General features: G+C 37.7%; 1 protein-coding gene across 1 annotated transcript in view; it reads right to left on the bottom strand.

The window, feature by feature from the left end:
• LOC108679219 (nipped-B-like protein A) overlaps positions 1-26952 on the bottom strand; it is a 52551-nt gene extending 25599 nt beyond the window's left edge. The window contains exons 1-2 of the mRNA XM_018167818.2: positions 26796-26952; positions 4740-4836 (exon numbers count right to left, since the gene is read on the bottom strand). Coding sequence (XP_018023307.1) covers positions 4740-4818 — 79 coding nt within the window. The 5' untranslated portion in view covers positions 4819-4836; positions 26796-26952. The remainder of the gene's footprint in view (positions 1-4739; positions 4837-26795) is intronic.
• Between the last annotated feature and the right edge of the window lie 444 nt (positions 26953-27396).

Genomic DNA, 27396 nt, shown 5'->3' with positions numbered 1-27396 from the left:
CCACAAACCTGGCCAAAAAATTTTTTGTAATCAGACAGAGCTTATTTCCCAAATAGGGTTAACTATTTTGTGACCCTTCTTTACATAGGTTTTCTTTAAAAATTAACCAAAAATTCATTATTTGCAGAACAGGGTTGAAACAAACACTGAAATGACTGGCAATGATTGCTCTAACATATTCTTTCATCAAATTAAATTCAGTGCAGTTAGAATGCACGCCATGGGCCGGTCCTTTCTTACCCCATGAAGGCTGCGATCCTGTCTTACCCCATTTGACTATATGCGCGTTGTACATTATTATTTTATTTTTATACATATTTGTGTTATAGAGTAGATAAACATTCTTATTTGCAGATATTAAATAATAAAACAAGTCCTCATAACGACTTGTCTGAATGACAGAGTTGTTCTCTACTGTAACCATATGAACACTTTCCCTACACATGCCCTTTTTTCTCGGTGTCGCATTTAACTGGCGAACAAATATGGTAGTGGGTTTAAAATCATATATGGTTTAACTGGCCAACTACGGTAAGACATTCTCATGCGTCAAGGTAAGTAGACAACACTGGCGATTTTTCGGTTGTCTCGTGGCCAAAATATATCTCGTGGCTATCGTGGTTGTCTCGTGGCTATCGTCATCACGTAACATTTTAATTATTCCCTACATTAAAACAATAAAATTAACAACAATCTTGCAAAATAATATACTGCAATAAATTTTCCGAACTGAGCCGAATGAAAACATTACGGTAGAAGCAATATTCAATCTATAATCTTCCCCCTGGCAATATTGACACTCAACAATGATTTGTATTCCTTAAAACGAAATACTTCGAAATTTTAATTCCCAAACAAAGGAGATCTTGCCTCGATACATGAACAAAGCGCCATAACAAATGCACAGAGACTCATTCTGGCTGAGATTCTTCGTCTATGAACACGCTCATCAAAGAAACAATCCCTAAACGTTTTGAAGACACGTTTCAACAAACGATCGACACAGGACGATCAGCTGAGGCGTTTTCCCGCCAAAGCTGGCGCCCGTCAGTGCTGCCACCTCGCGTCGACAAGGTGAACATGTGGTGTCAAGCTTCGCTGAAGCCTTCATAGATGGCAGCACCATCGCCGAAAATAACATTATCACAACAAATAAAATAAACAATTGGATCTAATCTAAGACAAACTGAAATACTATGTTAGCTGATTAACATCGCAGTAATTTATTAAATCCATCGACAATAGGAAACCTTACATCATAACTGGGAATTCAATAAATATCAAGAAAAGTTTGGAGTACGGCCTGAGTAAAATTTTCTGGCGACATCTGGCAGCCGGTTACCAGCAGCACGTTTGTAAACGTTCCTGCCATCAGTCTGTGTTCAGACGCCCCAAAGAATAGAGGGTAGTGCTGCTCAATTTCAGCTCGCTCGCAAAGCAATATCGCTTCAGTTAAAACCATGGAAAAAATATTAGATCACTGAATGACATTAAACTTGGAAATTTACCAACTGAGTGCAATTGAATTTTACTAATATGAAATTTCAGTGATTAAAAATATATGCTTCCCACTAAGTGCGGTGTACAAGAAATCAAGAACATGACTGGCCGAGAGGGAGGGACCCCTTGGCATTATAAACGATTCTTTGGAATTAGATTCAGTAAGAAATGTGAACATCGCTTGGTTATCAGATGATTCGACAGGTGTGCTATCTTGCCCGACAGTGTCGACAATCAATAAATCTACTATCCTTAAACATTCGTTAACATAGCTGTAAATTTGTTGAAGGGCTCTCACAACACATTCAGAACGAGAAAAGTTGCCTGATACAAATGCAATAATATGCTAATTGATTTTTCTTCCATAGGTTTCCCTCGAGATTTATGCCGTCAGCTTACCCGCTCCTCTAACCAAAAAGCGAGGTGGTTCAAACGTTCTAATGCTGGTTGCATTTCCATTCAAACATCTGGTGTGTGCTTTGATATAAAATAGAAACCTTATTTGTCACATTCAGGGAAAACTATGCAAAAACTTGAAAGTGATCACTGTGAAAACTATGCAATAACTTGAAACTGATCAAACACTGTCAGTGTTTGATTTTCAAAGCCTCAAGTTTCGTAGGTAAAATTCAAATGAAACCAAAATCTTGGTTTCCGCGATGCCCGTGTTTTACTGCTTTCAGCAAAGGAAAACAATTTAATCTGAAATATCAGACAAATATTCACATTTTTACACAAACAAATTCAGCGCGCACACAGAAGGCTTGTGTAAAAAGGAGTAATTCTACCAGATAGATATATCATCGGCAAGAAAATATTGTATGATCACAATTGAATACTTGAATATTTTACTGAGCATAGCAAAATCAATTAAAAAATGTTTGTACGAGTCATAACCTAATTCGTAAAAGTCAGGTAAAAAGCTGTGTGCGTCAGCAACGATCCGTTGCCTCCGGAACGCACAAAGAAAAAATTGATCCAAAGTTGCACTGTTTACCATTCACATGATTCTTACTCTTGTTCAAAATAAATTTGAATGTCATAACTAATTTGAATGTATAAATAATTAATAATATTAATAACAAATAGTTTGTGGGAACCGGGATATATAGAATTCTTCTCCTGTAACTAGATGGTTCCTTTCATTTCGTTTTTTGGTCGTACTTAGCTTTAAGATGCAAAACAACTTTTCAAATAAATAATGGAGTGCGTTTCATGCAATTCATGCGATGTTTCGCAAATATATTTAAAACGAACTATTCGTATTTCATTAACCGCAATATTGAGCTGGAATTCAAAACCACTCGAAATTTATTCAAAGTAAGCGCACAACAAACGACCTTGTATACAATGATGAGCTACCATAGATTAAGCGTCGTAATGCGAACGGTTCAAAACAGGAGCACCCTGTAATATTTCATCCAACGCTGTTATATCATATTAAAATAACTACTCAAGAACTTTATACGACGATATCAATGCTAGTAAAAAAAGCGTGGAGCACGTGAAGCCAACAGAGGCTCAGAGTGAGTGTCGCGTACAAACCAAAGCTGTATTACTACGCGCTCTGTCCAGGCCTCCCGGCGTAACATTCAGCTACATGATTTTCGACGTAGTATTTTCCGACACGAAGATAGTAAAGATGTGTTTGATCGTTTCAAAAAAATAGTGAAAATTTATATACATAATGTACAGTAAAAAAGTTATGTTCATAAATTTTGCGTAAAGTTACTAATAGCCGAAAAAAATGTCTCTGTGATAGAAATCATTTCTACTATCTCGCATATACTGAAAAATCGGGCGTTAGCAAATAATATAAATTTCATACTAAAAAACTGACATTAGTTGTCAATGAAACGGAAATTCTTCTTCTTCTATTGAGCGACGAACCACTAACAGTTTCAAATGATGCTGACTGCAAATTGATCTTTAAAAATACCGCACGAACCTTGAACAATTCGAGCCCAGTTGGCTAGACTCACTGCCTCATTTGTTCAGCTGTCACAGCTGAACAGCTGACAGAGATAGCATTTCAGCTGAGCTGTGTTGTGTGACGCAAAAGCGGCAAACTTGTGACCGAGAAACGTTTGAGCGAAGGGCGGAGCTTCAGAGAGGCATGGCATACTTGTGGGCGGAGCGTCTGTACGGCTGTCGACGTCAGCAGACACAACAAACGCATTTGCTTACAAAAACTTCCAATCAATCTACCAAACCAACGACAAAATATTTTATTACCTAATAGGAATAAGACGCAATTTTCCTTGACCATCCGCGGACGAAACTGATTTCAAGACCAGAAAAATACTATACTACATAACGAAGAAATCGAATTAAAATCAAAGTTGAAACCATATTACACGCAATCGATGAATGCAATGAGCAGCGTGCTCTGAATGGAAAGAACCGCACTTGATACAGCGACGCTGTGCATCTCAGATATTCCATAACAATAGCAGTTCAAGACCACTATGCACTGCACTATAAATAAACGCAGTTCATATATAAAACCACGACTAAATCCACGACGATAGACAATGCAAAGAATGAATCGCGTACGACCGCATCCGTCCCCGCTCTATGAACAAATTTAATGCGATTGAAAACTTATCCTTTGAGTTGCAACAAAGCCAATGGATTACAATGCCAATTGCCAGGAGACAAACCATAGTGAGCGGTTAAATGCGTGTAATTTGAACTTAATGCCTGTTAGGTTAACGCAGTCTAGTCAGTAATGGTCTTAGCACATCCATACGGCCAACACACATTTTTTATTGTGTTACAACTTGAAAGATCTTCTGTAGCATCAGTCATACAGTCTCAACTGTGAACAATACTTATGCGTACATGTGCCATTGACCAATAAAAAATCAATCAAGAAAACGCAAATGTGTTAGTAATTCATTATTAATAGTTCAGTTTGTTTGGAATTGTTCTTTATTTTAAGCTTGATCGAATACCAGCGAATAGGTACATTTTATTAATTTTCATTTTTTTTCAATGGGTCGAACGATGTTTTCAGCTGACTCTGAAAAACACCGTAATAATAAAAAAACTAAGAAGAATAAATGTATTTTCCTGTTTAAATTAAAACTTTCGTTAATGAAAAGCTTCTTAATAAATGGGCGGCATAAGTAAGAACATCTTACCTTAATTAAGATCAACTTCTTGATTAATGAGGGGGTTTAATTAGGAATAACTTTATATTATAAATAATTACAATTTGTTAAGTAAAGACTCACAGTCAGTAAGGCTCGCGATGCCCGCTAGCGTGGTAATGGGGACCTGCGGAGCAGCTTGCTGGGAGGACGACCCGCTCATGTTGACCCATCACTGAACCTGCAACATAACCACTACAGGTTAATTACGTGGCATAGATTAATAACGTACTGAGCCTGCAACAAAACCATTAAAGGTTAATAACGTACTGAGCCTGCAACAAAACCATTACTGGTTAATAACGTACTGAGCCTTCAATAAAACGACTACAAATTAATTGCGTAATGAACCCGCAACAAATCCACTACAGGTTAATCACGTAATCAAACTTTAACAACATGACTATAGGTTAATTATATAAGGAATTTAAAAGCAAAGAAATTAGAAAACGCCAAGAAAATTCACCATATCGATATTGAAAACGTTTCGGAGTCCAGCTGCATCATATATGATGATGGAGCTGGACTTTCAATATCGAGATGGTGAATTTCCTTGGCGTTTTCTTTGCTTTTAAATTCCTTGTGAACTTGCGATATAAGCAGACTAATAATATAAGTACAGGTTAATTATGTACTGAACCTGCAATAAAACCACTACAGGTTAATCACGTAATGAACCTGCAATAAAACCACGACAGGTTAATCACGTAATGAACCAATACTGTCACAATTAAATGTTAATCAAGAAATGATCCATCGCTGAACCTGCAACAAAAGGACTACAGGTTAATCGCGTACTTGGTCCAAAATATGAATTATATAGACATAATACTGACAACTCGCTTATGTTGGCCTTTATCTATCTGCGAACCTGTGAGGTCAACTATGGAATTAGTAGTCATGAAAAGTAGCACCCCAAGTTGGAGGCTCTTCTTTAAATCGTTCAAAATCGAGCCTATATCAACTTAAATATAGTGAAAAAATCGTCATCCGAAAAAATAAAATATATAATCAAAAAATATATATAAAAATCATCTGAATGATGCTGAAAGTCACACAAAAATCCTAATTGGAGACAGACAAGTCTTTAAGAACATATCGAGCGATGAGACTCGGAAAAGCGAAAGTTAGACGTAAGGATTTAGACAGGAGATTGAAGTCAGTTAAGTATTCAACGTCTGACAGGTATTAAATGAGAAAAAGGAAGCAGGGCAAGAATTTAAACAATATTAGATAGTTGAAATCAATCATGAAACAAGCACGGCAAGAACCAAATCTAAAGACAACCGACTGATAAGACTTTGATCAGACGACCAGGAATATAAGATTCCGAAGCTGAAAACTTCAAAACAATCGTAATTTTAGACAAGTGTGATGAAATAATATAATAGATAGACTTCTTTTGAATGAAAATCAATTAGACAAATAGGCTGATGACCATATCGGAAACAACTTGTAAATTTACTTCTTGGGGGCAACCTTGGCACTCTGCAACTATTTCATCAAATAAAGGAATAAATCCTAAATAGTCAATATCAAAATCTCTACAAATATCGAGTCCAAGGTTACATACAAAAATCCTTTTTGTTCGGCATGTACGACACTAACCTCGAGCACTTCTAAATCCTGATATAGATCAACACTTTCAATGCTACGATTTAGACAGAGAATCATCCCAAGGCCTCCGTGTTCGTAAAAATATTTTGTTTAGAATTAAAGTCTTCTAAAGCCAAGAGATGTAATTTACAATAAATACGTATAAAAAAATTAGGAGATCACTTAGAGCGCATAACCATATATTTAATTAGAGTATACACTCTTAAGTTAACATTTTTTCCGCTGTCAGAAATTACAGGGACACCTATTTGCACTGCCATACCAAAGTAAAATGCGATCTTTAAAATTGACACACTCTTCAAAATGTACAAGTCACAAATGAAAACTAAAACAAATAGCACGAATAACATTTTTAAATTGGCCCAACCCTTTTCTGAGCCCTCATCGTTTGTTGTTTCCACCGTTAATTTTTACAATGTAAAAAAGTGATCGTTGGCAATTTTCAATCAATGATCAAGTTCGGATTCTGATCAAGTTCGGTTTATATTGCTTTCTGGCATCATGTGACGCTAAACCAAACATTTCTGTAACGCAGAAGCATGGCAACAGCAACAATACCCCTCGAAACGGCACCAAAGTTTTTTTTTTTTTGCCTTATTTCTGGGTACGTATACATTTGTGGTAACTGTAAATTTGGCGTTGCTCGTCAACCAATCAATAGAAAAATATGCTTATACAAAATTTCTGACAGCATCGTAAAATAATTTCTTGTATTATAGACGACCAAAAGACAGCCACAAACGGACGCAGTTCGATTACAATTTGACAGTGAGAACAGAACATATATAGCTAACTTACTGCAGTCCCTCAAAACACGTCTTAATAAAATACAGGTCCTGTTTTCAAAATCAAGAGCATGAAGCCTACCTACGCCACTGATGGGAGACAAAGAAAATAATTCCACACTAAAGTCGTCCGAATGAGAGCTCGACGACCGTCTAGCTCTTGGAAATCCTGGCGCGGCCGCGGCGCACAAATTTCAGTACCACCTGCAAGGACTCTAGTCTCAGAAGGTAAATATAGGCTTCGCTTAGCTTCGTAGCGAACAACAAATCCATTGAGAATCTTCAATGACGTTAATCCCTATGTTCCAATGTCGAATTTGAACCGAAAGGCTGGTCGATAATGTAGCCCACAAAGCGCTAGGTGTTGCAGTCAAACGGCTGGCAGGGGTGGAGCAGTCGCTGTAGCTGAGATACGGAGAACTGCGGTCGATAAATAGGTGGTGATAACAGGTCGGGCGGTCAGGGGGAGAGCGAGCGTGGAGGTGGGGGAAGGGCGACTGGTAAGCTCCTATAGACTCCCATGCAGCCTACACTATATATTTTGCGCCTGCTGACCAATTTAGTTCAGGTAATTGATATAACTGGCGCTCCCAGTCAAAAATTTTCCCGATAGTGACTATTGCTGCTGAGAAACCTGCATTAGTTCGCGTGTCTCTTATACTCAGATTCAGAGCTTGTCTGATATGTTTGGAAAGTAAAGAACTGCTACTTAGGAAGGAAGGAAAAAAAATCCTCACAAGTTTGATCAAAATACGCCCTTCAAGTATTTATATCGCATGACCGCAAGAATTAAAGTAGCAAATAGAAAAAGTAATCATAAGGACGAATGAACAGTGTTGAACATTGAGCATTTTTGACATTAGTAGTGTTCACTTTGTCGTTTCCTCCTCTCTTTTCACCTATCAGCGCAAAATTTGAAAAATGTTCATCAGTCCTAGCCTAGCTGATAAACCCGGTGTTACCCGCTCTCCAAAATTACTGCAATTTTAGAATCACGCTACTCCAAATCCCGTAAATAATAATGAAGTGTATGTGTGCTAGTTTATGAGACATTCAAGTGCACATTTTACATGGAGCACAGAACTCTTATATGATTCATTTCGAAATAAGAAAATGTTTCCTTCTTTCCAAATTAAATACCAATTAAATACCAATACCGATTTCAATCAAAATTTCAATTCTTGGTCTAATCATTTCTTCCCAGTTTAGCCTTAATATTCTCCCACCAAGAAGCCAATTTCCTCTTTTGGTAATATCCTGACAGTTTAAAAATCGTGGACCAGAGCAGCCACATACCGGTATATTATAGGATGCAAGCGTCAAACACACAAACTTAGACAAATAAATACAAGATTGAAAGATAAAAAAAATAAATTGCTCGGTATCGATAATCCCTGTTAATTCAGAATCCCGTTAGTAGGAATAAAACCAATTTATGATAATTAAGGAATGACTCATTCAAAAATGAATTTTACATGTATTAATGAACTCCTATTTTACTCCTATTACCTATATATAAAACCAAAAAAATTGCCGATTCTAAATAAAAATTCTATACAATTTTAAAATTAAAATTCTATATTTAATCCTATCCTTCCTTCACAAAGTTTTGCAATCACTTCCTATTCTCCGATATGATTAAAATTTCACGTCTAGGTTATACTCTGACACCACAAGTATCGTGAAAACCCGACCAAACAGCTCCCATATATTTACATTTGCAGCTCCAGGTTTCAAACATTAACAAATTTACAAACCCAAAAGCACACACTTCGAAAAAGAAACATACAATACATTCAAATATTTATATTGAAATAATGTCGAGTTCTCGGCGCTTTTCGTGGCAATAATTCATCACATAAGCCCCTGGTAAAATCACTCGTGAAACAATGGCTAGTCTATAATTTTTACCAGTCCTCTGAGAGACATTGTACACAGTGGAAGCTGCACTCTATGAACTGTTTAAATAGTGTATTCTAAATTTCCTCTTAAAATTTCAAATTGAAGGCACGAACTTCGAGCAGAAATTTGGAATCGTAGGAGTAAAGCATAAATAGTAAAGTCATTCAAATATACCATCAAAATGCTACATATTTTGAGTCATAGGACCAGAAATACAACATAAACATTCAAAAGTTTCAGTATTTAAAAAATTAGTACTACTGGCAGTTCCTCACAATGACTGTCTAGCAAACTTATGGCACACACGATTTTCTTTTCCGAGAAAATTATCAGCAATTCTGGATTGCTTCCGAAAACCGCGCTGGGATGTTGTTGTGTTGATAATCTAAGAAATACTGGATAAAAAACGAACGGCAAAACTTGGGAATAATCATTTCAACGGAACAAAATATTCAAAATTTAAATTAGAATTAACGAAAACTTGTCAAAATAAACAACTTATTCTTCACGGTAACCCACATAATACATCCTCCATTGAACTTGACAAAAAAAAGCCTATGGATATCAAAATTTTAGAGATAATAAAAAACTCGTCATGCTAATACCAGAAACCCAAATTATGTGAGAATGAAAATAGAGAAAGAAACAACTCGGAAGTAAGTACTTAGCATGCGTCTCAAAACAGGTCGCGCAAACCGTAGCCATGGTATCCATTAGCACTTCAGCTCATATACGCAAGCGAACTTTAACAAATGTGCTCGATCTGACTGAACATTGCGATACCTCAATGTAGTGCAGCGATAAGTCGACCATAAAAGTTTTCACTGAGCACACCTGAGTTCAAGTACACTTTTCAGTAAATTAATATAAAATGGCAGAATTTTTTTCATATGCGTACAATTTTCAGTAAATTTAAACACTTGATGAACACACATTCAATTCTTTCCAGCCAATTTGATTTCATTGACTACCATGACTACACGTTGTATAAAACACATAAGGTCAGAATAATTAAATAATTGTGTTCATTTATATATATATCCTGAAAATTGCCAATAAAACAAATTCTCTGGTCTTCAATGAAACCTACTTAAAAGAACAAATTCTGCCAACCTATACTAATAAATATATATCAATACAAACATTGGGTATTATGGATATAGATTGAAATCAATGCTTGAATTACGAGAACAGTTCCAACGTCTTGACAAATCCGGTAGTTTGCAAATTAATAGCTGGAGACTCCTGCTTGATGATGAGAGCCTCAGCTATCGACCGTCTTGTGGCGTCTGGGCACCTCATGACGATTCTGGCGTGAGTCTCCAACGTCGCGCGAGTGAGTGTCTCATTATGAGCCTCTCTCATGTGGTTCTTCGGTCCTCCGGTCTGGAGGTGGCATGTTAAGCGGAGGCTCAAAGTCGCGCTGGTCAAACCGATGTAATTTGCGTCATTATTTATATATATGAACCGATTATAATAATCGGAATCGGCCAGAATCGACTATATTGGCATGAATGCCCCTCAGTAAAGCAAACGATACAAACTGCAGATTGTATGTCGCCTCGCAGCCGGGATTATTGTATTGCACTTCCAAATATAAGCTTATATATTTTTGGAGGGATTAAAAATTAATGGCTCTTCTCAGCTGTCCTTTAATTTGCATGCATTGACGAGGCTTATACGATTCAAATTTCCTGTTAATGGTATAAAATATCACATTTTCAAAATATCACAAAATTTATATTTTCATGCTTTTAACTTATGACAACAATCACATTTTACGAAGAACGGCAAAATGCTATAAAATTGATTGATTGCTTCAAGTCGATAACGATAAAATGTTCAACAGGCAACATACGTGGCCAAGTTCTTCGTCACGAAGTGCCCGAATAAAACCCTTAAAATAAGAGAAGCGAGAATTTTCCGAGGAAGCCAATATTTTATACTCAATACCAATTAACGGCAAATATAAAGAAGTAGAAAGAGAACACTCGCTGAGCACAAAAACGCTGAATAGCCGATCGAAATACTGCCACTACGCTTACAACCCTTGTAGGATTTCATGGTAGTGGTAGGATGATTTGCTAGCGCTTCAGCTATCAAGCAATTTCGCAACGGAGGTCAAAAATCAACATTGCCAGCAAGGCGGAAGGTCTCGTTGAAGACTCTCTCTCAAACCATTCATCATCCACAAGAGGCCGAAAGTCTCAAGTGTCCAGCACGCTGAAGTTGACAAGAAAAAAGTAGCGTTAGTTTCTCGAAGAGACGAAATTACAAGGAGGGACAGAGCTCACAAGCGTGAGATCTTCAGCGTCACAAGCGCGGGATCTTCAAGCGCGTGATCTTCAGCGTCACAAGCGTGAGATCTTCAGCGTCACAAGCGCGTGATCTTCAACGTCACAAGCGCGTGATCTTCAGCGTCACAAGCGCGTGATCTTCAGCGTCACAAGCGTGTGATCTTCAGAGTCACAAGCGCGAGATTTCCATTAAACTAGCAATTATTAACCGCCACTAATTATTGACCTAGTAGCCCGGTGTGCTGATTGTTGCTATTGGCTGTTTCAGGGGCTAGTGGCTAAGGGCGGCCACTGAATCCAACATTTTTGTTGGATTGCCACTGAATCCAACATCTAGCCGTCGTCTAACACGTTTTTATCTAGTGATGACCAACTACCGGTCGCATGATTGGCTGAGAATGAAGACAGCCAAGATTTATGTAGAGTAAGGGTAAAGCATTAAGGTTTAATACCCGACAAAATCTGTTGAATCTTTTCACGCCCTAGTCATTCTTTGATACACCGTAAGTCACTTGTGGTTAACATATAGTTTTCATGTTTTCAAGTAATGCGAGATATTGACTGAGAACTATATTTTTTTAACACATTTCATATAGGTGAGGACTATTTAAATTGACTTCTAAACAACAGTGTGTCTGGTTCATATCCAATGCACGTGTTGGATTACGATCTCAACCCATGGTCTACTCTAGTTCTTATACGAATGGCAAAGACGACGTTTAATGCCATTAACATTTAATGCCATTAACATTAAAATGCCAGTTTAACATTCCACATTAAATTATTCCATGACTAGTTTTCAACTTACACTTTCATCAGCCTACAATCTAATTAACTTTTAAGATTGATGGATGACCTTCAGAAATGATTAGTTAAATTCGGTGGCTGGCAAGTGTAAAAAGCGTTAAAAATATATTTTTGAAAATTATACATTAGATATCTACTAAAATTATATATTACAAGAATAGTAAGGAGAATTGACGCCTAACCAGTTTATTTTAGCTTCTAAATAGTGCAGAAAATGCAGACATAGTGCAGAAAATAGTGGAAACCATTATACGTTTTCTGTATAACTTTACCGGTCCATAAAAATAAATCAGTTGCGACCGCCATTACTGGCTGCCATTGTTGGTCCCCGGTACAAACACCAACAGATACAGCCACACCAGCCCACTTTGACGCCATTGAACGCAATGTTAGGCGTATTTGTTTTTAGTGTATCATATGATAAGTTATGATATAATGGCTCAATAGAAAAATTGTTTTGCTAGCCATGTATAGTCAGATTTAAGCATTAATATAATTAAAAATTTGTTTTGAAGGCAAAATATCGTCATATCAGTCCAATAGTCTATTTATAATTATATAATTATTGTGTAATTGTTTTTCCTGTACCAAAATAAAGTTAAGTAACGTCTCGTTTTGTTTGAGTTATCCATGTGTTATAATGCATCTGTCTTGTAACAATAATAAACAATGCATCCCATTGGGATTATTTTCAAATTCCTGGACACCCTTATTGACCCAATTAATAACTTACACCCGGGTCATTACTTGACCGACTGCAGCGTCAGAAACGGGTGTCCTGCAGCGTCACAAGCGCGTGTCCTGCAGCGTCACAAGCGCGTGTCCTGCAGCGTCACAATCAGGCGCGTGTCCTGCAGCGTCACAAGCGCGTGTCCTGCAGCGTCACAAGCGCGTGTCCTGCAGCGTCACAAGCGCGTGTCCTGCAGCGTCAGAAGCGCGTGTCCTGCAGCGTCACAAGCGCGTGTCCTGCAGCGTCACAAGCGCGTGTTTTGCAGCGTCACAGGCGCGTGGTCTTCAGCGTATAGAACATAATTGAATTTTTAACCAAGAAAATTCATGTAATCAAACCGTAAGAACTCAAATCCATCTTTTACAGACCTAGCTTCATTTAATTTCTTCATACGTATATGAGTCCTTGAACTGTCACTTCCTAAACGCTGGCCGCGCCGACTGCTTCAAGAGTCTTGATAGGTCATCCAAAAATCTAACTGCCCATAACAAACCTGTAGTTTCTAGCAACTTCCGCATCAACAAAAACACCAATTGATAAAAATTTGGTTTTTATTAATTCATAGTAATAAAGTGAGAAAGCGATTGCATGTCAATGCTAGATTGCCTGTAAATCAGTGGTTCCCAAAGTGGGCGATATCGCCTCCATAGGGGGCGGTTGAAAGATTTTGGAGGGCGGTAAGAAGAAGAGGGCGGTAGGGGAGGGGGCAGCAGTCAGAAGTCGAAGTCAGAAGTTCCAACGTTTGTTTGACGATTTGTACACAACACGTGCAGCACATGACTCCCGGCAATGTTTTCTTCGCCCAGATCTGTTTTTAACCTCACCTGGGTTTACGTCTTGGACATATTAACGGCCGGACTCGCAGCCGGTCAAAATTTCTAAATTCGACAATTTCCAAATTCGATGATCAAAGAATATCTCTCAAACTAATAAACTAAATCGATGAAATTTAGTATACGTATTCATTAGAACCTAACGGTAATGTTTAGCTCGTGAAAGTTTTTTTGAATTTTGCTATCATTTGTTTTATAGTTATATGGCAATACGGGCCGAAATTCACAGTGATCAAAGAATTTCTTCCAAACTACTGAACAGATTTAAACGAAATTTTGAATTTACAGTCCTAACTACCGAACGGTAATGTTTAGCTCGATTTTTTTCGATTGTGCCTTCGTTTGCGAGTTACACGGCTATACGTATACGGATATAGGTAAACGGCTCTTGGCTAAACCGGCCGGTAGAAAAGCTGGCCGTTCCTCCAATATCTGTATAACTCGCAAACGAAAGCAAAATAGAAAATTGTCACGAACTAAACATCACCGTTGGGAGGTTAGGTATTTATATACAATGTTTCGTTGAAATCTGTTCAGTAGTTTAGAATAAATTTCTTGATCGTCGCGAATTTAAGCGACAAATTACTAGGCGATACGGGCCGAATATAATAAAATGTGAAATCAAAAATGACGGTGAAATGAAAAAAAATTCGCGAACGAAGGTAAAATAAAAAAAATTAAGCTAAAAAATCACCGTTTGTCAGTTAGGAATGTATATTCAAAATTTCGTTCAAATCTGTTCAGTAGGAAGAAATTCTTTGATCACTGCGAATTTCGGCCTGTATCGCAAAATAACTCACGAATGAAGGTGGAATTTAAAAATTTTTCACGAGCTAAACATCACCGTTAGCTTCTGATGATTACATGTTCAAAGTTTGATTGAGCTGCGTTCATTAGTTTGGGAGATATTACTTGATAATTAAATTTGGAGATTGGTCGTGAGACCGGCCACGAGTAAATTTGCCTGAGACGTCCTAGGTTTCTAGTGCTGAAACAGTTAAAACAGCTGAAAAACATATTGGTTCACTAAATGGGGTTCTATTTGTTAAATACACATTTGTGTTTGACCTTTATCTCTTAAAATTGCAGCGTACAAAATTTCAAGAACGTGTCTGTGGGGGGAGCTAGAAATTCACTAGGGAGCCAAAGGGGGCGCAAGCCTGGAAAAGTTTGGGAACCACTGCTGTAAATGCTCATCTGTGATCACAGAGCAATAATTGTCAGTCTCAAATATCCATTCAAAAAGTACCAATTCTCGGCAATATTTCCAGCATTGAACAGTTTATGATGTTATTAAAAATCAATCTACAAATTAAAGGTGCAATCAGACGCAAGTAACAGCGAGACTGTTGTGCTCGTCGTGTGTTGTTGTGTGCTGTTGGGCTCGTCGGCCCAAGTTCTCGTGGCACCTCTCGGACAAAGGGAGTGGGCATCGAAAATCATTGAGTAACAATACTGTTTGTGAAACAGTTGATAAATATTACTGCGAGCAAATTCTGTGGTCATTATTATTCGCCCAAAATATTATTATATAAAAATTAAAAATAGATTCACAAAAATCCTGAACTACGATCAAGCAATAAATAGAAGAGGCAGGGAAGAGCAGCTGCAGCAGCCTAGGCAAGCAGCGAGTGAAGAGACTGGTGTGAAGGGGAGAGGGAGGGGCCCGGCGTAGTAATACACTCCGCCTGTCACAGGAGCCGCAACATAGACACAGCTTTGGTGTAGCAGCAGCAGCTGCTGCCGCTGCTGCTGCTGAGAACCTACGGTTCACGCACGAACAAACGCACAGCTCACCTCTAAACTTGACCTAAAGCCGCATTCACACAACCAACCGATCAAATACCTCCTTGCGAAAGACTGACGCTTTGGACGGGTGTTTTCCTCAAATATTTTTCTTGAAGAATAAATGGCTAAAGGGATTTTTCGTCTTCTGTGCAACAACGATGCGTTCTTATGGTAAAAACGGGCGATATTGAATATCGAGATTCTCACTTTAGAGTGACTAACGATTTTTTTTAATCCGCGTATCTTGAAGTAGTCTTTAACTATCTATGAATCAAACACAAAATAACAAATGCTTTAGTCAGTTCAATAATATAATACTAAAAAAAAATAAAATAATTAAGTCAGCAATTATGGATGATAGAGATTTTTTAACCAAGTCTTTGGAAGCCGAGTGAGACATCCGGCATAGGCAGTCTCTATCGGAAAGCCAGGAATGCAGTAGCGACAGCAGCAGCAGCGCTCAGAGTTATGACACTTCTTTCAGGCGTGTTCTTTATTGTGTATTTCTAACAAATCTGGGCACGAGCTGAAAAGCACTTATGGTAGTTACTATAATATCGTTAATAACTCAAACAACTGAAACTAACTGAAAGATAAAAAATTAACACATTCACGCTCGCTGACGGCTATTGTTGAATTCGCACAGAATGCACAACCTCGAATTTCCTGTCTTTTACTGGAAAGAACTGAGTGATATTTATGGACGTGTATATGTTTTAAAAAAGTATACTGGCAGTGTTGATTTCTATAGACGTCAACACTTTTATATATTAACATATATAAAGGTGTACATAAATATATACTTAATATAAACTTTTTATACATAGACGTCAGAACTTGGCTTTTTCAAAAGTGCTTTGAACAATAATGGCTGGTACAAAACAGTCATACATTACCGCAAACTTGGCACAAAAGGTGTATCTCTTATTTATCCTATGTAATTACACGTAGCAATGACGGCTCTTCACGTCCCTTGGACGGCTATAGCCGTTCGTGCTAATTGAACCAATATGAAAAACTAAGGCGAGAGTGAATGTGTTAAGCTGATGCGAACTTCAGTAAAACGATTTGTTCGACATGTCCGTCGCCCGCAATGGCGCGACGTTTCTGCAGATACGAAAAAACGGTCAGTGCTCCAAGTGACTAGAACTAAGGACGTCCTTAGCCATCACGAACGTACAACTGGCATCATGGCATCAATAAGGAACATAAATTTTCAAAATCCGACAGCATTATTACACACAATACAATGATACCGTACATACAACATAATGATACACACAATACAACATAATACAATGATACATAAAATACGATATGCAATATGGTGAATTGGCAGGTTCACTAACTTGAGTTTCTTCACTGTTCATGTCATCTGTTATCACCAACAACCGTAGTTAGTGTTGGTGATTAAAACACCAGGCTCGAAAGGATATTTTTTCACTAGGTCGCGAACAAAACATGAACATTGTCAGCTAAATGTGAAATCAATTCTGTGAAAAAAAAACATTAATTAATTAAACCGGCATCCAAAATGCGGTGCTATCAGAACAATACCATCGCTAACGTGATACAAGAAGAACCTGAGAAATTTGTGTCATATCGATATTGGAGGGATTTTGATGCTCATGAATCGGTTGGCAAGGAAAAACGGCCGACGTATAATTTCATGTGGTCAAGAACAAATTGCTGACGCCTAATTTCATGTGGTCAAGAACACATGACTGACGTATAATTTTATGTGGTCAAGAACAAATGACTGACTTCTGATCATTATGTGGTCGAAAGATGGCTAGTTTTTACACAATTAAGTGGTCAGCAACATATGGCTGGTTTCATTCATAATATGACCTGAAACACATGGCTGGCATTTATCGTTGTATGGTCAGGAACAAATGGCAAGTTTTATTCATAATGTGACCATAAACGCATGGCAGCCTTCCATACCTCAATATGGGTTCAGGAACGTATGGCGATATGTCATGTCAGGGCACCAGATTATCAACAATGAAATGTAATGATGAAATTCCAGTAATGTTTTCGACCTCAATTTCAGAGCATCGTCTGACAATTACCGTATATATTCTTCACGCTTTTTATACATTCTTCGCCAAATTTTGAAGAAGGGACTTTAGAGATATAGTGTGAATAGTAACGAAGTTGAAAATGAAATTAGGCAGCTTATCGGGCCATCAGTGAGTTCGACAGGAGAATTAGCGGCGTGCTTTTGGGGACAGGTGTCAGGGCGACAGACGCATTTCACTGGCTAGCTTGCCACCAAGTGAGGGAAGTTCCAAGCATCTTCAAATAGAGGAAGGCAGTATATTTCATTACCTAATCCAAATTAATGGTCTTGGAAAGAATAAATTAATAAAAATTAATCTGTAGCGTCAACGTTTTTCCAAATTACTTCAGAGATTCTGTTCTTCCTCATGATAATTAATTTGTTACACTATGAAATATAACGTCAAATTGAATGACCAGCTCCATTCGCTGAGCCTTAGCAGGAATCTATGTGTTTTCATTCACGGATAAAGCACTGGCCAAATGAGAACGACCTAAGAATGCAAATAAAGTTCATCTATTTCATCAACTTCATACTTCGCTAATAGAGCACTAGCACTCACAGCTCTGACCAAGCTAGTCAGTCACCTTGATTCCTCTAAGCTAATTCCAAACGCGGGCTCTAGACTTCTGAAAACAGTGAACCGTGCTTCAAAAACCTCTATTAACTTTAGGAAACGTAGCAAATGGATTTTGAATATCTATTAATATTATATACCTGCAATTTTAATTCACGGTTCACAATGAATCCTTTCTGCCTTGGTGCTCAAAAAATCAGCTACGAGCGCATGGCTCCATTTGGCCAAAATGTTACGCCATACACGCAGCAACGTTTGAAGCGAGCGCGCCTCCCTTGTCTTCAAGATCAGCGCGGAATGTACTTCACTAGACTCTCCGTCGTGCAGTGGCTGTCCAATATTGCTAACTTACAGCCAACACCTCGAAGGATCGCGCACACTACAGCAGCAACTATTCGATGTGATAACTCACACAAACAACTCTCTTCACATATTTCTCCATCCACAGTATGTTCTTTCTTTACTGGCATTGCCTGCGGGATTACTATATAATCAGAAGCAACAATATACTTTAAATTATTCTTTAAATTTGAACATATTTGGGTAATCGAAGAATTCATTCCAAAACGAATGGGAATGCACACAAATTTTTCATTACTTAGAAGACGAGGATAAATTCGAGTTCACCGCGCAAGCATAAAACGACGAGGAAGCGTTTCGTCTCCACGTATTTTTTTCATTTCAACACGAAGCTGCATACTTCGCTCAACAGTGCTAATGAACAAATTAAAATTAATTTTATATCTTCTTTTTTATGAAGATAACTCAGAAATATTTCATTATCCCTATCAAATTTCATTCGCTAAACATCTTAATTTCATCAAAGCAATGCTAATTGTTTTTATTTTGCATAATGCAAAATATTAACATTTTAAATAGAGAAATACTTTTTCTCATAGTTCGTGAAAAATACATCAGCTCCAGGCTTATCCAAACAAACACCAGCTGTAGAGGTAGCGCGCTTAAAGAAAAAAAATTTTTGTCTTCGGTCGAATGAGCAACCTAATATTGTACACTTCAATAATTGACTTCACAGTTGTGCGCCACCTAAGCCTTCAGTTGTACGCCAAGCGAGATCGTGACGAGCATCTCTTCAGCTCTTGCCGAACATTTTCCTCCCAAGACGAAAAAAAGGATTAACCAAAACTTAATAAATAAATGTAAAGTTACCAGCCAGTGGGATCAATTACTCGTAATTGCAGCGACTGGCAGCAATACAGCCATCAGAACCCGGTCAGACACGCATACCAACTTCACCGCCACATGAATGCAGTGCGCAAAAAACGAGCGCGACAAAACCACAAATGTTTCCGAGTTAATTCAAAACAATCAAGCGAGTTGCATGGCATTAATGGCAACGATCAAACTGACCCTCGAGTAATCAGCAGCTATAATCGAAACATTTCCCATCAAACTTGACTACGATGAACCTCACATAAAATAAATTAATTCGTAGAAGTTTAGAAGGAAGAAATATCTCCTTTGAGCGAGCCCCATACCTCAAAAACTGGCATAACGGCCTAATCCTCAACGGGAGAGATTGCTCGTTGCTGAATGAGTGCGAATTCAAGCATTTCTCTTACATACTTTAGCATCGATTAATCTTTGTCTTCCGCTTTATGCATCATCATATAACTTTACTATCATTGACGGGTTAGAGATCAATAAAAAATAACAAATATTTCTAAATTTCTTAAGCATAATTGCGACGAAGAGAAAGTTCAAAGCATAATAAAACCAAATTTTAGCAACTTCCTTCGCATATTTTTTGCAAGCGTTCATCAACATTTGGGTCTTATTTAAAAAATATCAAATTCACAGGCACTGACACTAAAATCAAGGCATAATAATCTGTTGTTAGCCTTAATTAGAAGCGATACACTGCAAAATTACAAAAATATAATCAAATAAATATCAGGCCTGCAATTAATGAACTGAAAACTAAAATTAACCGCTGAAAGTGAACTAACTCAAATAATATAAGGACAACAACTTGTAGCGTCAACCTCCACAGCATCAGTTTTCAACTAAAAACGAAAACGGTCGAGAACAAGTATTGTTAGCATGCGAGTAAACTGGACGCAAGTGAGAACAATAGCGTCTACCAGCGAGCTCGCTGAGACAGACAGCAGCGGCGCAGGCTGGCGGTTGCAGGGCGCGAAAGCTTGAGAGGCGAAGCTCTCGAAAGAGAGCAGAATCACCAAGCCTTGGACAGAGAGCTGAGAGCGACAAAGTGGTGTAGCTGGTGTTGGTGATGGTCCTGCCGTGACGACGGTGGTGGAGCCGCTGGGAGCAGCCGCTTCCCCGATTGTGATAGCGATGGTGGTGACGCGAAGACGACGGTGGTAACACTGACAGGACCGACCGCGACGACGATGCTGGTAGTGATACGAGAAACCACGACGACGATCGAGGAAGAACCGATGGTGACGACGACGATGGTGGTGATGAAGGTGGAGGTGGTAAAAGTGTTAGCGACGTAGGATAGCGCGGATGCAATGGTGGTGATGACAAGCCCGACGACGAGGGTTCAGATATTGGTGATCTGCGGCAGCCGGTGGTGGTGACATGACGACGGAGGTAACGGTCCACACACATGAGCAAGACACGAGTGAATACACGTACACAGCTCACATATCCACAAGCAATACGGGCTCAGGAACACGCACGGGTGCACACGAATTAATTATTATATATGTGTCAACACAGATAAGCACGAACAATACGTCTACTTAACGCACATCTGCTGTATAAGCACACAGCTGCACTATATTCGTGCGTTCACTTACGCAATCAGATAATAATTATATCATTTGCACGTCAGAAAAATATATGCTAAGCCTGAACGCAACTTTTTACGCCGTAAGGTTACACTTCTACGAAAAAAATTATGAACATAAAACTGGCAAATTCAAGAAACGAGTGTCGCAAATACGTTTCAACACACAAATAGACGAAAAATAAAGTTTAGGAAGAATGTTTCTCAATTCAATTCAATTTTTTTCTTAAGAATGATCGAGAAATATTTCTAGGAAATTACTCTGAACATAATGGCTGTTCGTGTTGAATTTCCTGCTTCTCGACGCCTATTCCATATCTTAGATTGTGCAAAGACGCACGCCTTCCAGCGAACTATACAGCAATGGTTATCAGAAATCTCGAAATGCACGCTACCAGGGGAATTGCCTCGCTCCCTCAACTTGTTCATCACACTTGCCAAGCATTGTTTCAAGCCCCTCCACCAGCACGCCTGCTAGAAAGAGAACAAGCAGTAGGCGCGCCTGCAAGCATTTGACCAGAGGAAGTGTTTTTGTCACGCGCGCACAAAAATGTTTGTACTTCATCTTACAATTAGAAGAAGACCCCAGCACAGCACGCGGCGACCACCTCGCTCACGGGAGCGCTCTCATGACAAACGTGCTAACTGCCTGTACCAAAAATTGCGGTCGTCAGTGAAAAGGGGATCAGGGTCGAGCGTCGCGAGAGATGTAGGTAAGTGTTGTAGCTACGACTCCTAGTCCCTGCCATGATGGAATCTGGAGCCTGGGACTCCTGCATTATTGAAAAATCAATCGATTCAAAGCAAATTGAACACTTTGGAATTGACAAAGAGAAGTGGATACGAAATCAGATATCAAAAGCACTTAACAACTATTAAATTATTCACACAAACAATACCTCAAAATTGAGCTATTAGGTCCAAATCGTATATTATGAAAAGCAAATGGCGTTACACCAATATTTACCATGAAATGAATCCTATGCAAAAACTAGCTGATAATTGCCAAGGTCTGAGAACTGCGCCTGCACAACAGGCACGAGGCAATAGAATTTTTGTGCATGTAAATGATGCAAAATTGAAAAATGCGCGACCAATGCATCCTTTACAATCCAATGCATCCTTTGCATTGTAAAAACAATGTAAAAATTTAAACAATGCGCAACCAAGAAACACACAATTTGAAGCCTTTGAAGCCAACACAAACATTAGGTATTAAATATTATCAAAGTAATTAAGAAGCCAGCTTTGCCCAAACGAACGCGGGACACACGTGGACAACGAGGAGAGCTGGCAGCAGCTGCGGCACAACTTATAGGGAGAGGCAGGGACAGGAGCTCAAGAAGCAAATTAATGGCAACTGTTTTCCTTCCCGACGATAAATCCTCCATGTCCTGAATCTGTGGTACTCATTCGCCGACTTTTTCAAATAATTCTCCTCATAAAAAGCGTTACCTTTAAAAAGAGGAAAAGAACGTACATTTAATGTGTTACTAAACAAAAATTATTCATATTAAGCAGCAAGTCCTGCAGCGAGCCTCAATTTTTAATCTGACACTTTCTTTCTTAATGAATGTGCGCTGCGTTCATGATAGGTCTAAAGGTCTAACCGCAGGTCAAGTTGTCAACGCGCTCCCAATTCCGACAAAAACGTTTAGCACCGGAGATCGTAACATACAACATTTAACGCGGCATAATTGTGATTGCAAGGTAGACATTCCTCAAGCGTGTAGAAGGCAGCGACCTTTATCTTCTTTCTCGCTATATATACCGAGTGTGCACGCCTGACTGCGTACGCTGTCATGTTATTCTCTGCCCTCAAGTCATAAGTAAAGCAAGCCCCAATATGAACAACCTTTGTTCCCAATAGAGAGCTACGCGTAGTATACTTAGAACAAGGTCAACTCGCGTAGGGCTTAAACTGCAAGCTAACTTCAGCGTTACCTGTTGCACGATCACTGGTTAACATGCCGTGCAATGGAGCAGGAGAGCTCATTTGATTTGGACGTCAACTTGTGGCACTAGGCAACAAGATTCAACCATCTCAGTTACTACAGCATCGTGGAGAAATTTGGCGCCATGTCAGGTAATAATAATCAGAAAATGCAAAAATTACTCTAGCAAAAAGGCGTTTAGGAAGATGGTATATTGTGCTGTTAGTTTTAGTGCTTAATAAATCTTTTCAATAAATAAATATGTTCTGTTTTAGGGATATATATAAAAGGAATGTTAGAATACATATCTGAAAAATATTTCACAGTTCAGAGTGCAGCACATAATTGTATTTGCATTTGAATAATTTAAAAACACATCTTTGAATATTTAACTAAATTCAAATGATAGATATATACAGTAGCATTACCTCTCCCATCAAATTTGAGTCGGTTTGCAAAATCCCCAGCCAATGAATCTCATAATCCTCAATTATTAAGGTCATGTGAATCTTGAAAATCTTGAAATTTCAGGTCATGTCATCTGCTTACATAAATACTTACAAATTGGAAAAACTAATGCAAACAAATGTAGCAAGCAATAAAATAATTAATAAAAAATTTGTAGGTTTAATTCTGAAGCAACTGTAGTTCATTTCTTTCTGGGGCAAGAGTGCCAATTATTCAGCAGCTAATTCTGAGTTTTAAACATGCATCGTTCCGTTCATTCCAAAGAAGTTATAACAAGAAAGTTTCCCAATTCACAATGACTTGCCACCAAACAGAAAATCAAGAAGAAAGTTGAGACAACTGCCTTATGAATTGAGATTATACTGATGAGTAAAATAGAACAAGAAAAACCTTCAGAAGGACATGGTGGCTACATTGAGAGCTATTGCAATGCTAGCTCCATTAGAAGGATGCAATGCTAGCTCCATTAGAATATTACCTAACTTCAAATACTCATCGTGAAACCAAAAATTTTTCCGAGTAATTGAATAGAGAGGCAAGGTCAGCAGACTGTTGGGTACGTATGTAGATGCAAGCATAATATGTCAGCTTCTGATTCATGATTTGCAATACTTTATTAGTATTTTATAATGTCTTCATATACAAATATTAAGACATAATGGTCACCCAGTCACCCATTCCGCACAAACCATAATCTTTTGAAATGATTAGTTCTGAATACATTCAAGTATCTGATGAAAAATGTTATTATTATTGGCAATATAGAAAAAAAAATATCAAGGAAAGCTTCATTTTGTACAAATTAAAGCATGAACTGAAGTGAAATTTTAATGAGCTATTGTTGAACATTTAAATGAAGGAATATATGTATATTTATTAATACATAATGACATGAATAATCATTTCCCAACATAGTGTAATTTTAAATACAACACTTCACAGATAATTCCACTTCTACCAAGTGCTGGTTTACTCCAATGTCAAAATTTGCAATGCAGTGAGAACTGCACTATTCCTAGGTCTCTTGTCTTGACTAGCAAAGAAGATCAAAACAACGTTTATATAAAGATAGTAACTTAGTAAGCATATATTATGCCTAAAACATTCAGATAATCTTCAACCTTCATTAATCAAACAAATCAAATATCAATAAATTTGTCAATGTCAAGCATGATATTAATAGTAGCATCATGGCACAGCTTAGGCAATAACAAAAGGAGAATAAACAAACTGTTATGGCACCATGACCAATACATTAACATGGTTCAGCTGTCTCTACAGCTGTTCACAGGAGCAGAGATAACATTAATGAATTTAACTGTAAGAAAGATTTTGAGGAGCTACACAGGGGCCAGTGATGAACAAGCCACTTTTCCTTAGCCTTTCTGACAGAAATATTATCTATTAAAGATGTCTCCTGGGTACATAAGTCAAATTTATCATGGATCCTTCTATCATTATCATACACACAAAAATAACATGAGAATAGTGAAGGAGCTATGGAAGGAAGAAAAAATGGCCACCATCAAACGAGCCTCCTAAGTAAGCCAAATATTCCTGCTAACAAAATAGTTGTCAGCTCAAAATCAAATAGTGGAACCCCACCTCATAAACTCAATTTGTGCTTGAAATTGGCCAGTATAGTGGCTTGTTAGTAAAGCAAACCTATTTTTTCCATTTAAATTAATCAAAAAGTCTCAAATCCACATCAGGCCTTCTAAAAGTAACCCATTACATAAATACTGTCCTTATAATAAAGTTAAAAATATTTATGTACAGTATTTAAATTTTTAGGGTTCTAATATGGCCTTTTTCTGATCCAATTTAGTGGAGGTTGTCATATTTTTAGTTTTATTCCACCATACTACTCATCCAGGTCAACAACCAGCATCTGGCTGCATATTTCTTGTTGCAGTGCAATTAATCACTAATAGGTATTGACTTTTTGCCAATCAAATGGTCTTTTGGAGTTCCCAAGCATAGTATATTACAGCAGAGCACAAAAATATAGCAGAGCAAATTTTTCAACCTGACATTTCACAAGGTAGTTTGTTCCTAAGGCTGGGTTCCACAGTCTTCCACTGATCCACTGCAATGTAAATTAAAGGGACCAGTTTAAACTCTCATTTACAACAGGCTCCTCTATAAACACCTTTTGGAAATTGGAATTTAGGGTCAATTCTAATCTTCATATGCAAGACAATGGTGACATGAAAAATTAAATTATAACAAGACTTGATTTACAGATTATAAATCTTTATGATTTCACATCTGTAAATCAAATTTCAGATCTAAATAACATCCTTAAATATGCTACTGTGTGACATTGACAAGGCATCAATGCATTAGAAACCTCTACATATATATATAAATAAAGCCAGGATAAACACAGAAAATTTTTCACACACTTTTAATTGTTAATTTCATCAGATTTTCACACCATATTGCTACATTCATCAAAATTGTATATCAACACAAATGAAAGTTATTGTTAAAAATCCAGTCTTGAGACAATACAAAAAAAAAATCTTACTTGTTTCTACCTTATGCTAATTGCTCACTAATAATGTCTATCAAGTTCAAACAAACTATCCTTCAATATTTCCTACTATATTTTTTTCAGGAGAAAGGCATAATAGGATTATTAAAATAATGAGTACAATTTAAAATATGAGTAATCAATTAATAATAAATGTTCATAGCATTCTTGTCAAGAAATCTGGAATGATTATCATAAATTTTCAAGTTAACAAATGTTTATATTTGCAAATATAGCACTAAACACTATTATAAAGATTTAAACTGATTGAAGACTAAATTTATTTGAATTTATTATTTGTCACTATTTTCAGTTTACTAAGCTCCCGCGCCAGGCGCGTATGACTAGTAGCTTTTTCCAAAATTTTGACAATGGAATCAGACTTTGAACAGACGTGCAAAAATTTGAAATTTTTTCAACACACCTTGCAACTAAGAATGCACGTCGCTTATCAAACATTTCAGAAAAATTAAAACTATTCCTCGCTTCAGAGTGAGAGGGGGTTGAGGAGACAGGAGAGCAGTGGAGGCCTGGAGGGTGAGGGTTTAGGGGTTCGATAGTCTCCATTTTACTGGTCGCGATCTCAACGCCATCTGTACGGAAGGCCGCGAACTACGGAGAAACCGCAGCAGTTGTCACATTATGACAATAAACGTTTGTTAATAACTATAAACATGCATAAGAATCACGACCCACATCATTACAAATGTTTACAAAAGCTTTAATCTTGATCATAAGCTTAATTTAAATGACACAAGAAAGAATTTAGAGAGAACCGAAAGTTGCAAGTTGACCAACATAAAACATGTTATCGTCTTTGAACAGAAACCTAAAAACAGAGAGATTCAAGAATGAGAATAAGTGGCATACAAATCAGCATAAAAATAAAAGGTAAATCACATAGAATTGCAATAAAGAACCGAGTTACAGGAAAAGTACGATACCTAGACTAGAACCGAGAAAGATCTAACGAGGCCAAAATGATCGGTGACAAGAGCTGAGTCATTCTACATTCTTACCTCAATAATATAACTATGAAGATCAATTTCATGATAATCCTCAGCTGGAAGTATTATAATTATAGAGGAAACCAAACACTGGTCTTAAAGCACTGTATCACTAGATATTTTTCACTTATAGTCAGAACACAGAGTCACAGGACGCGCCAGCCACAGAGACAACCGAGCACTGAAGAAACTTTGCGCAATACCATCTAGTTCCGGACATACAAGGCAAACAGATTTTAAGCGTCGTTTGAGCATTCAATATGACATAACTAAGAAAAGTTGCAAAATTTTCAATTATCGAGCATAGTTAGTCAAAGTTCTCTAATTGCTTTGAATATATCTACAGGTTCTCTTTGCGACATTCTCGGCAGTTGCAATCGAAAGTTCACATACCAACAACCGATTGCATGTAAATATTTGCATACAATAAAACATAAAACTAATGAGTAAACTGGACAATTTGCATTCTATTAACACATTCGAAAGTTTAATATAAGGTAAAATCGATTGGCATACAGAGCGCAGACTAAAAATTTTGAATACATAGAAAACGTAGTTTTCTTCTTTGCTGTGTTTATGGCAGACTTCGGTAAAATATTACAATGACTGATCA

The sequence above is a fragment of the Hyalella azteca genome, unplaced genomic scaffold (assembly GCF_000764305.2).
Source record: "Hyalella azteca isolate HAZT.00-mixed unplaced genomic scaffold, Hazt_2.0.2 contig7133, whole genome shotgun sequence".
Classification (NCBI taxonomy): Eukaryota; Metazoa; Arthropoda; class Malacostraca; order Amphipoda; family Hyalellidae; genus Hyalella; species Hyalella azteca.
Note: the sequence above shows the minus strand (reverse complement) of the source record. Positions and strands in the feature narration are given on the sequence as shown.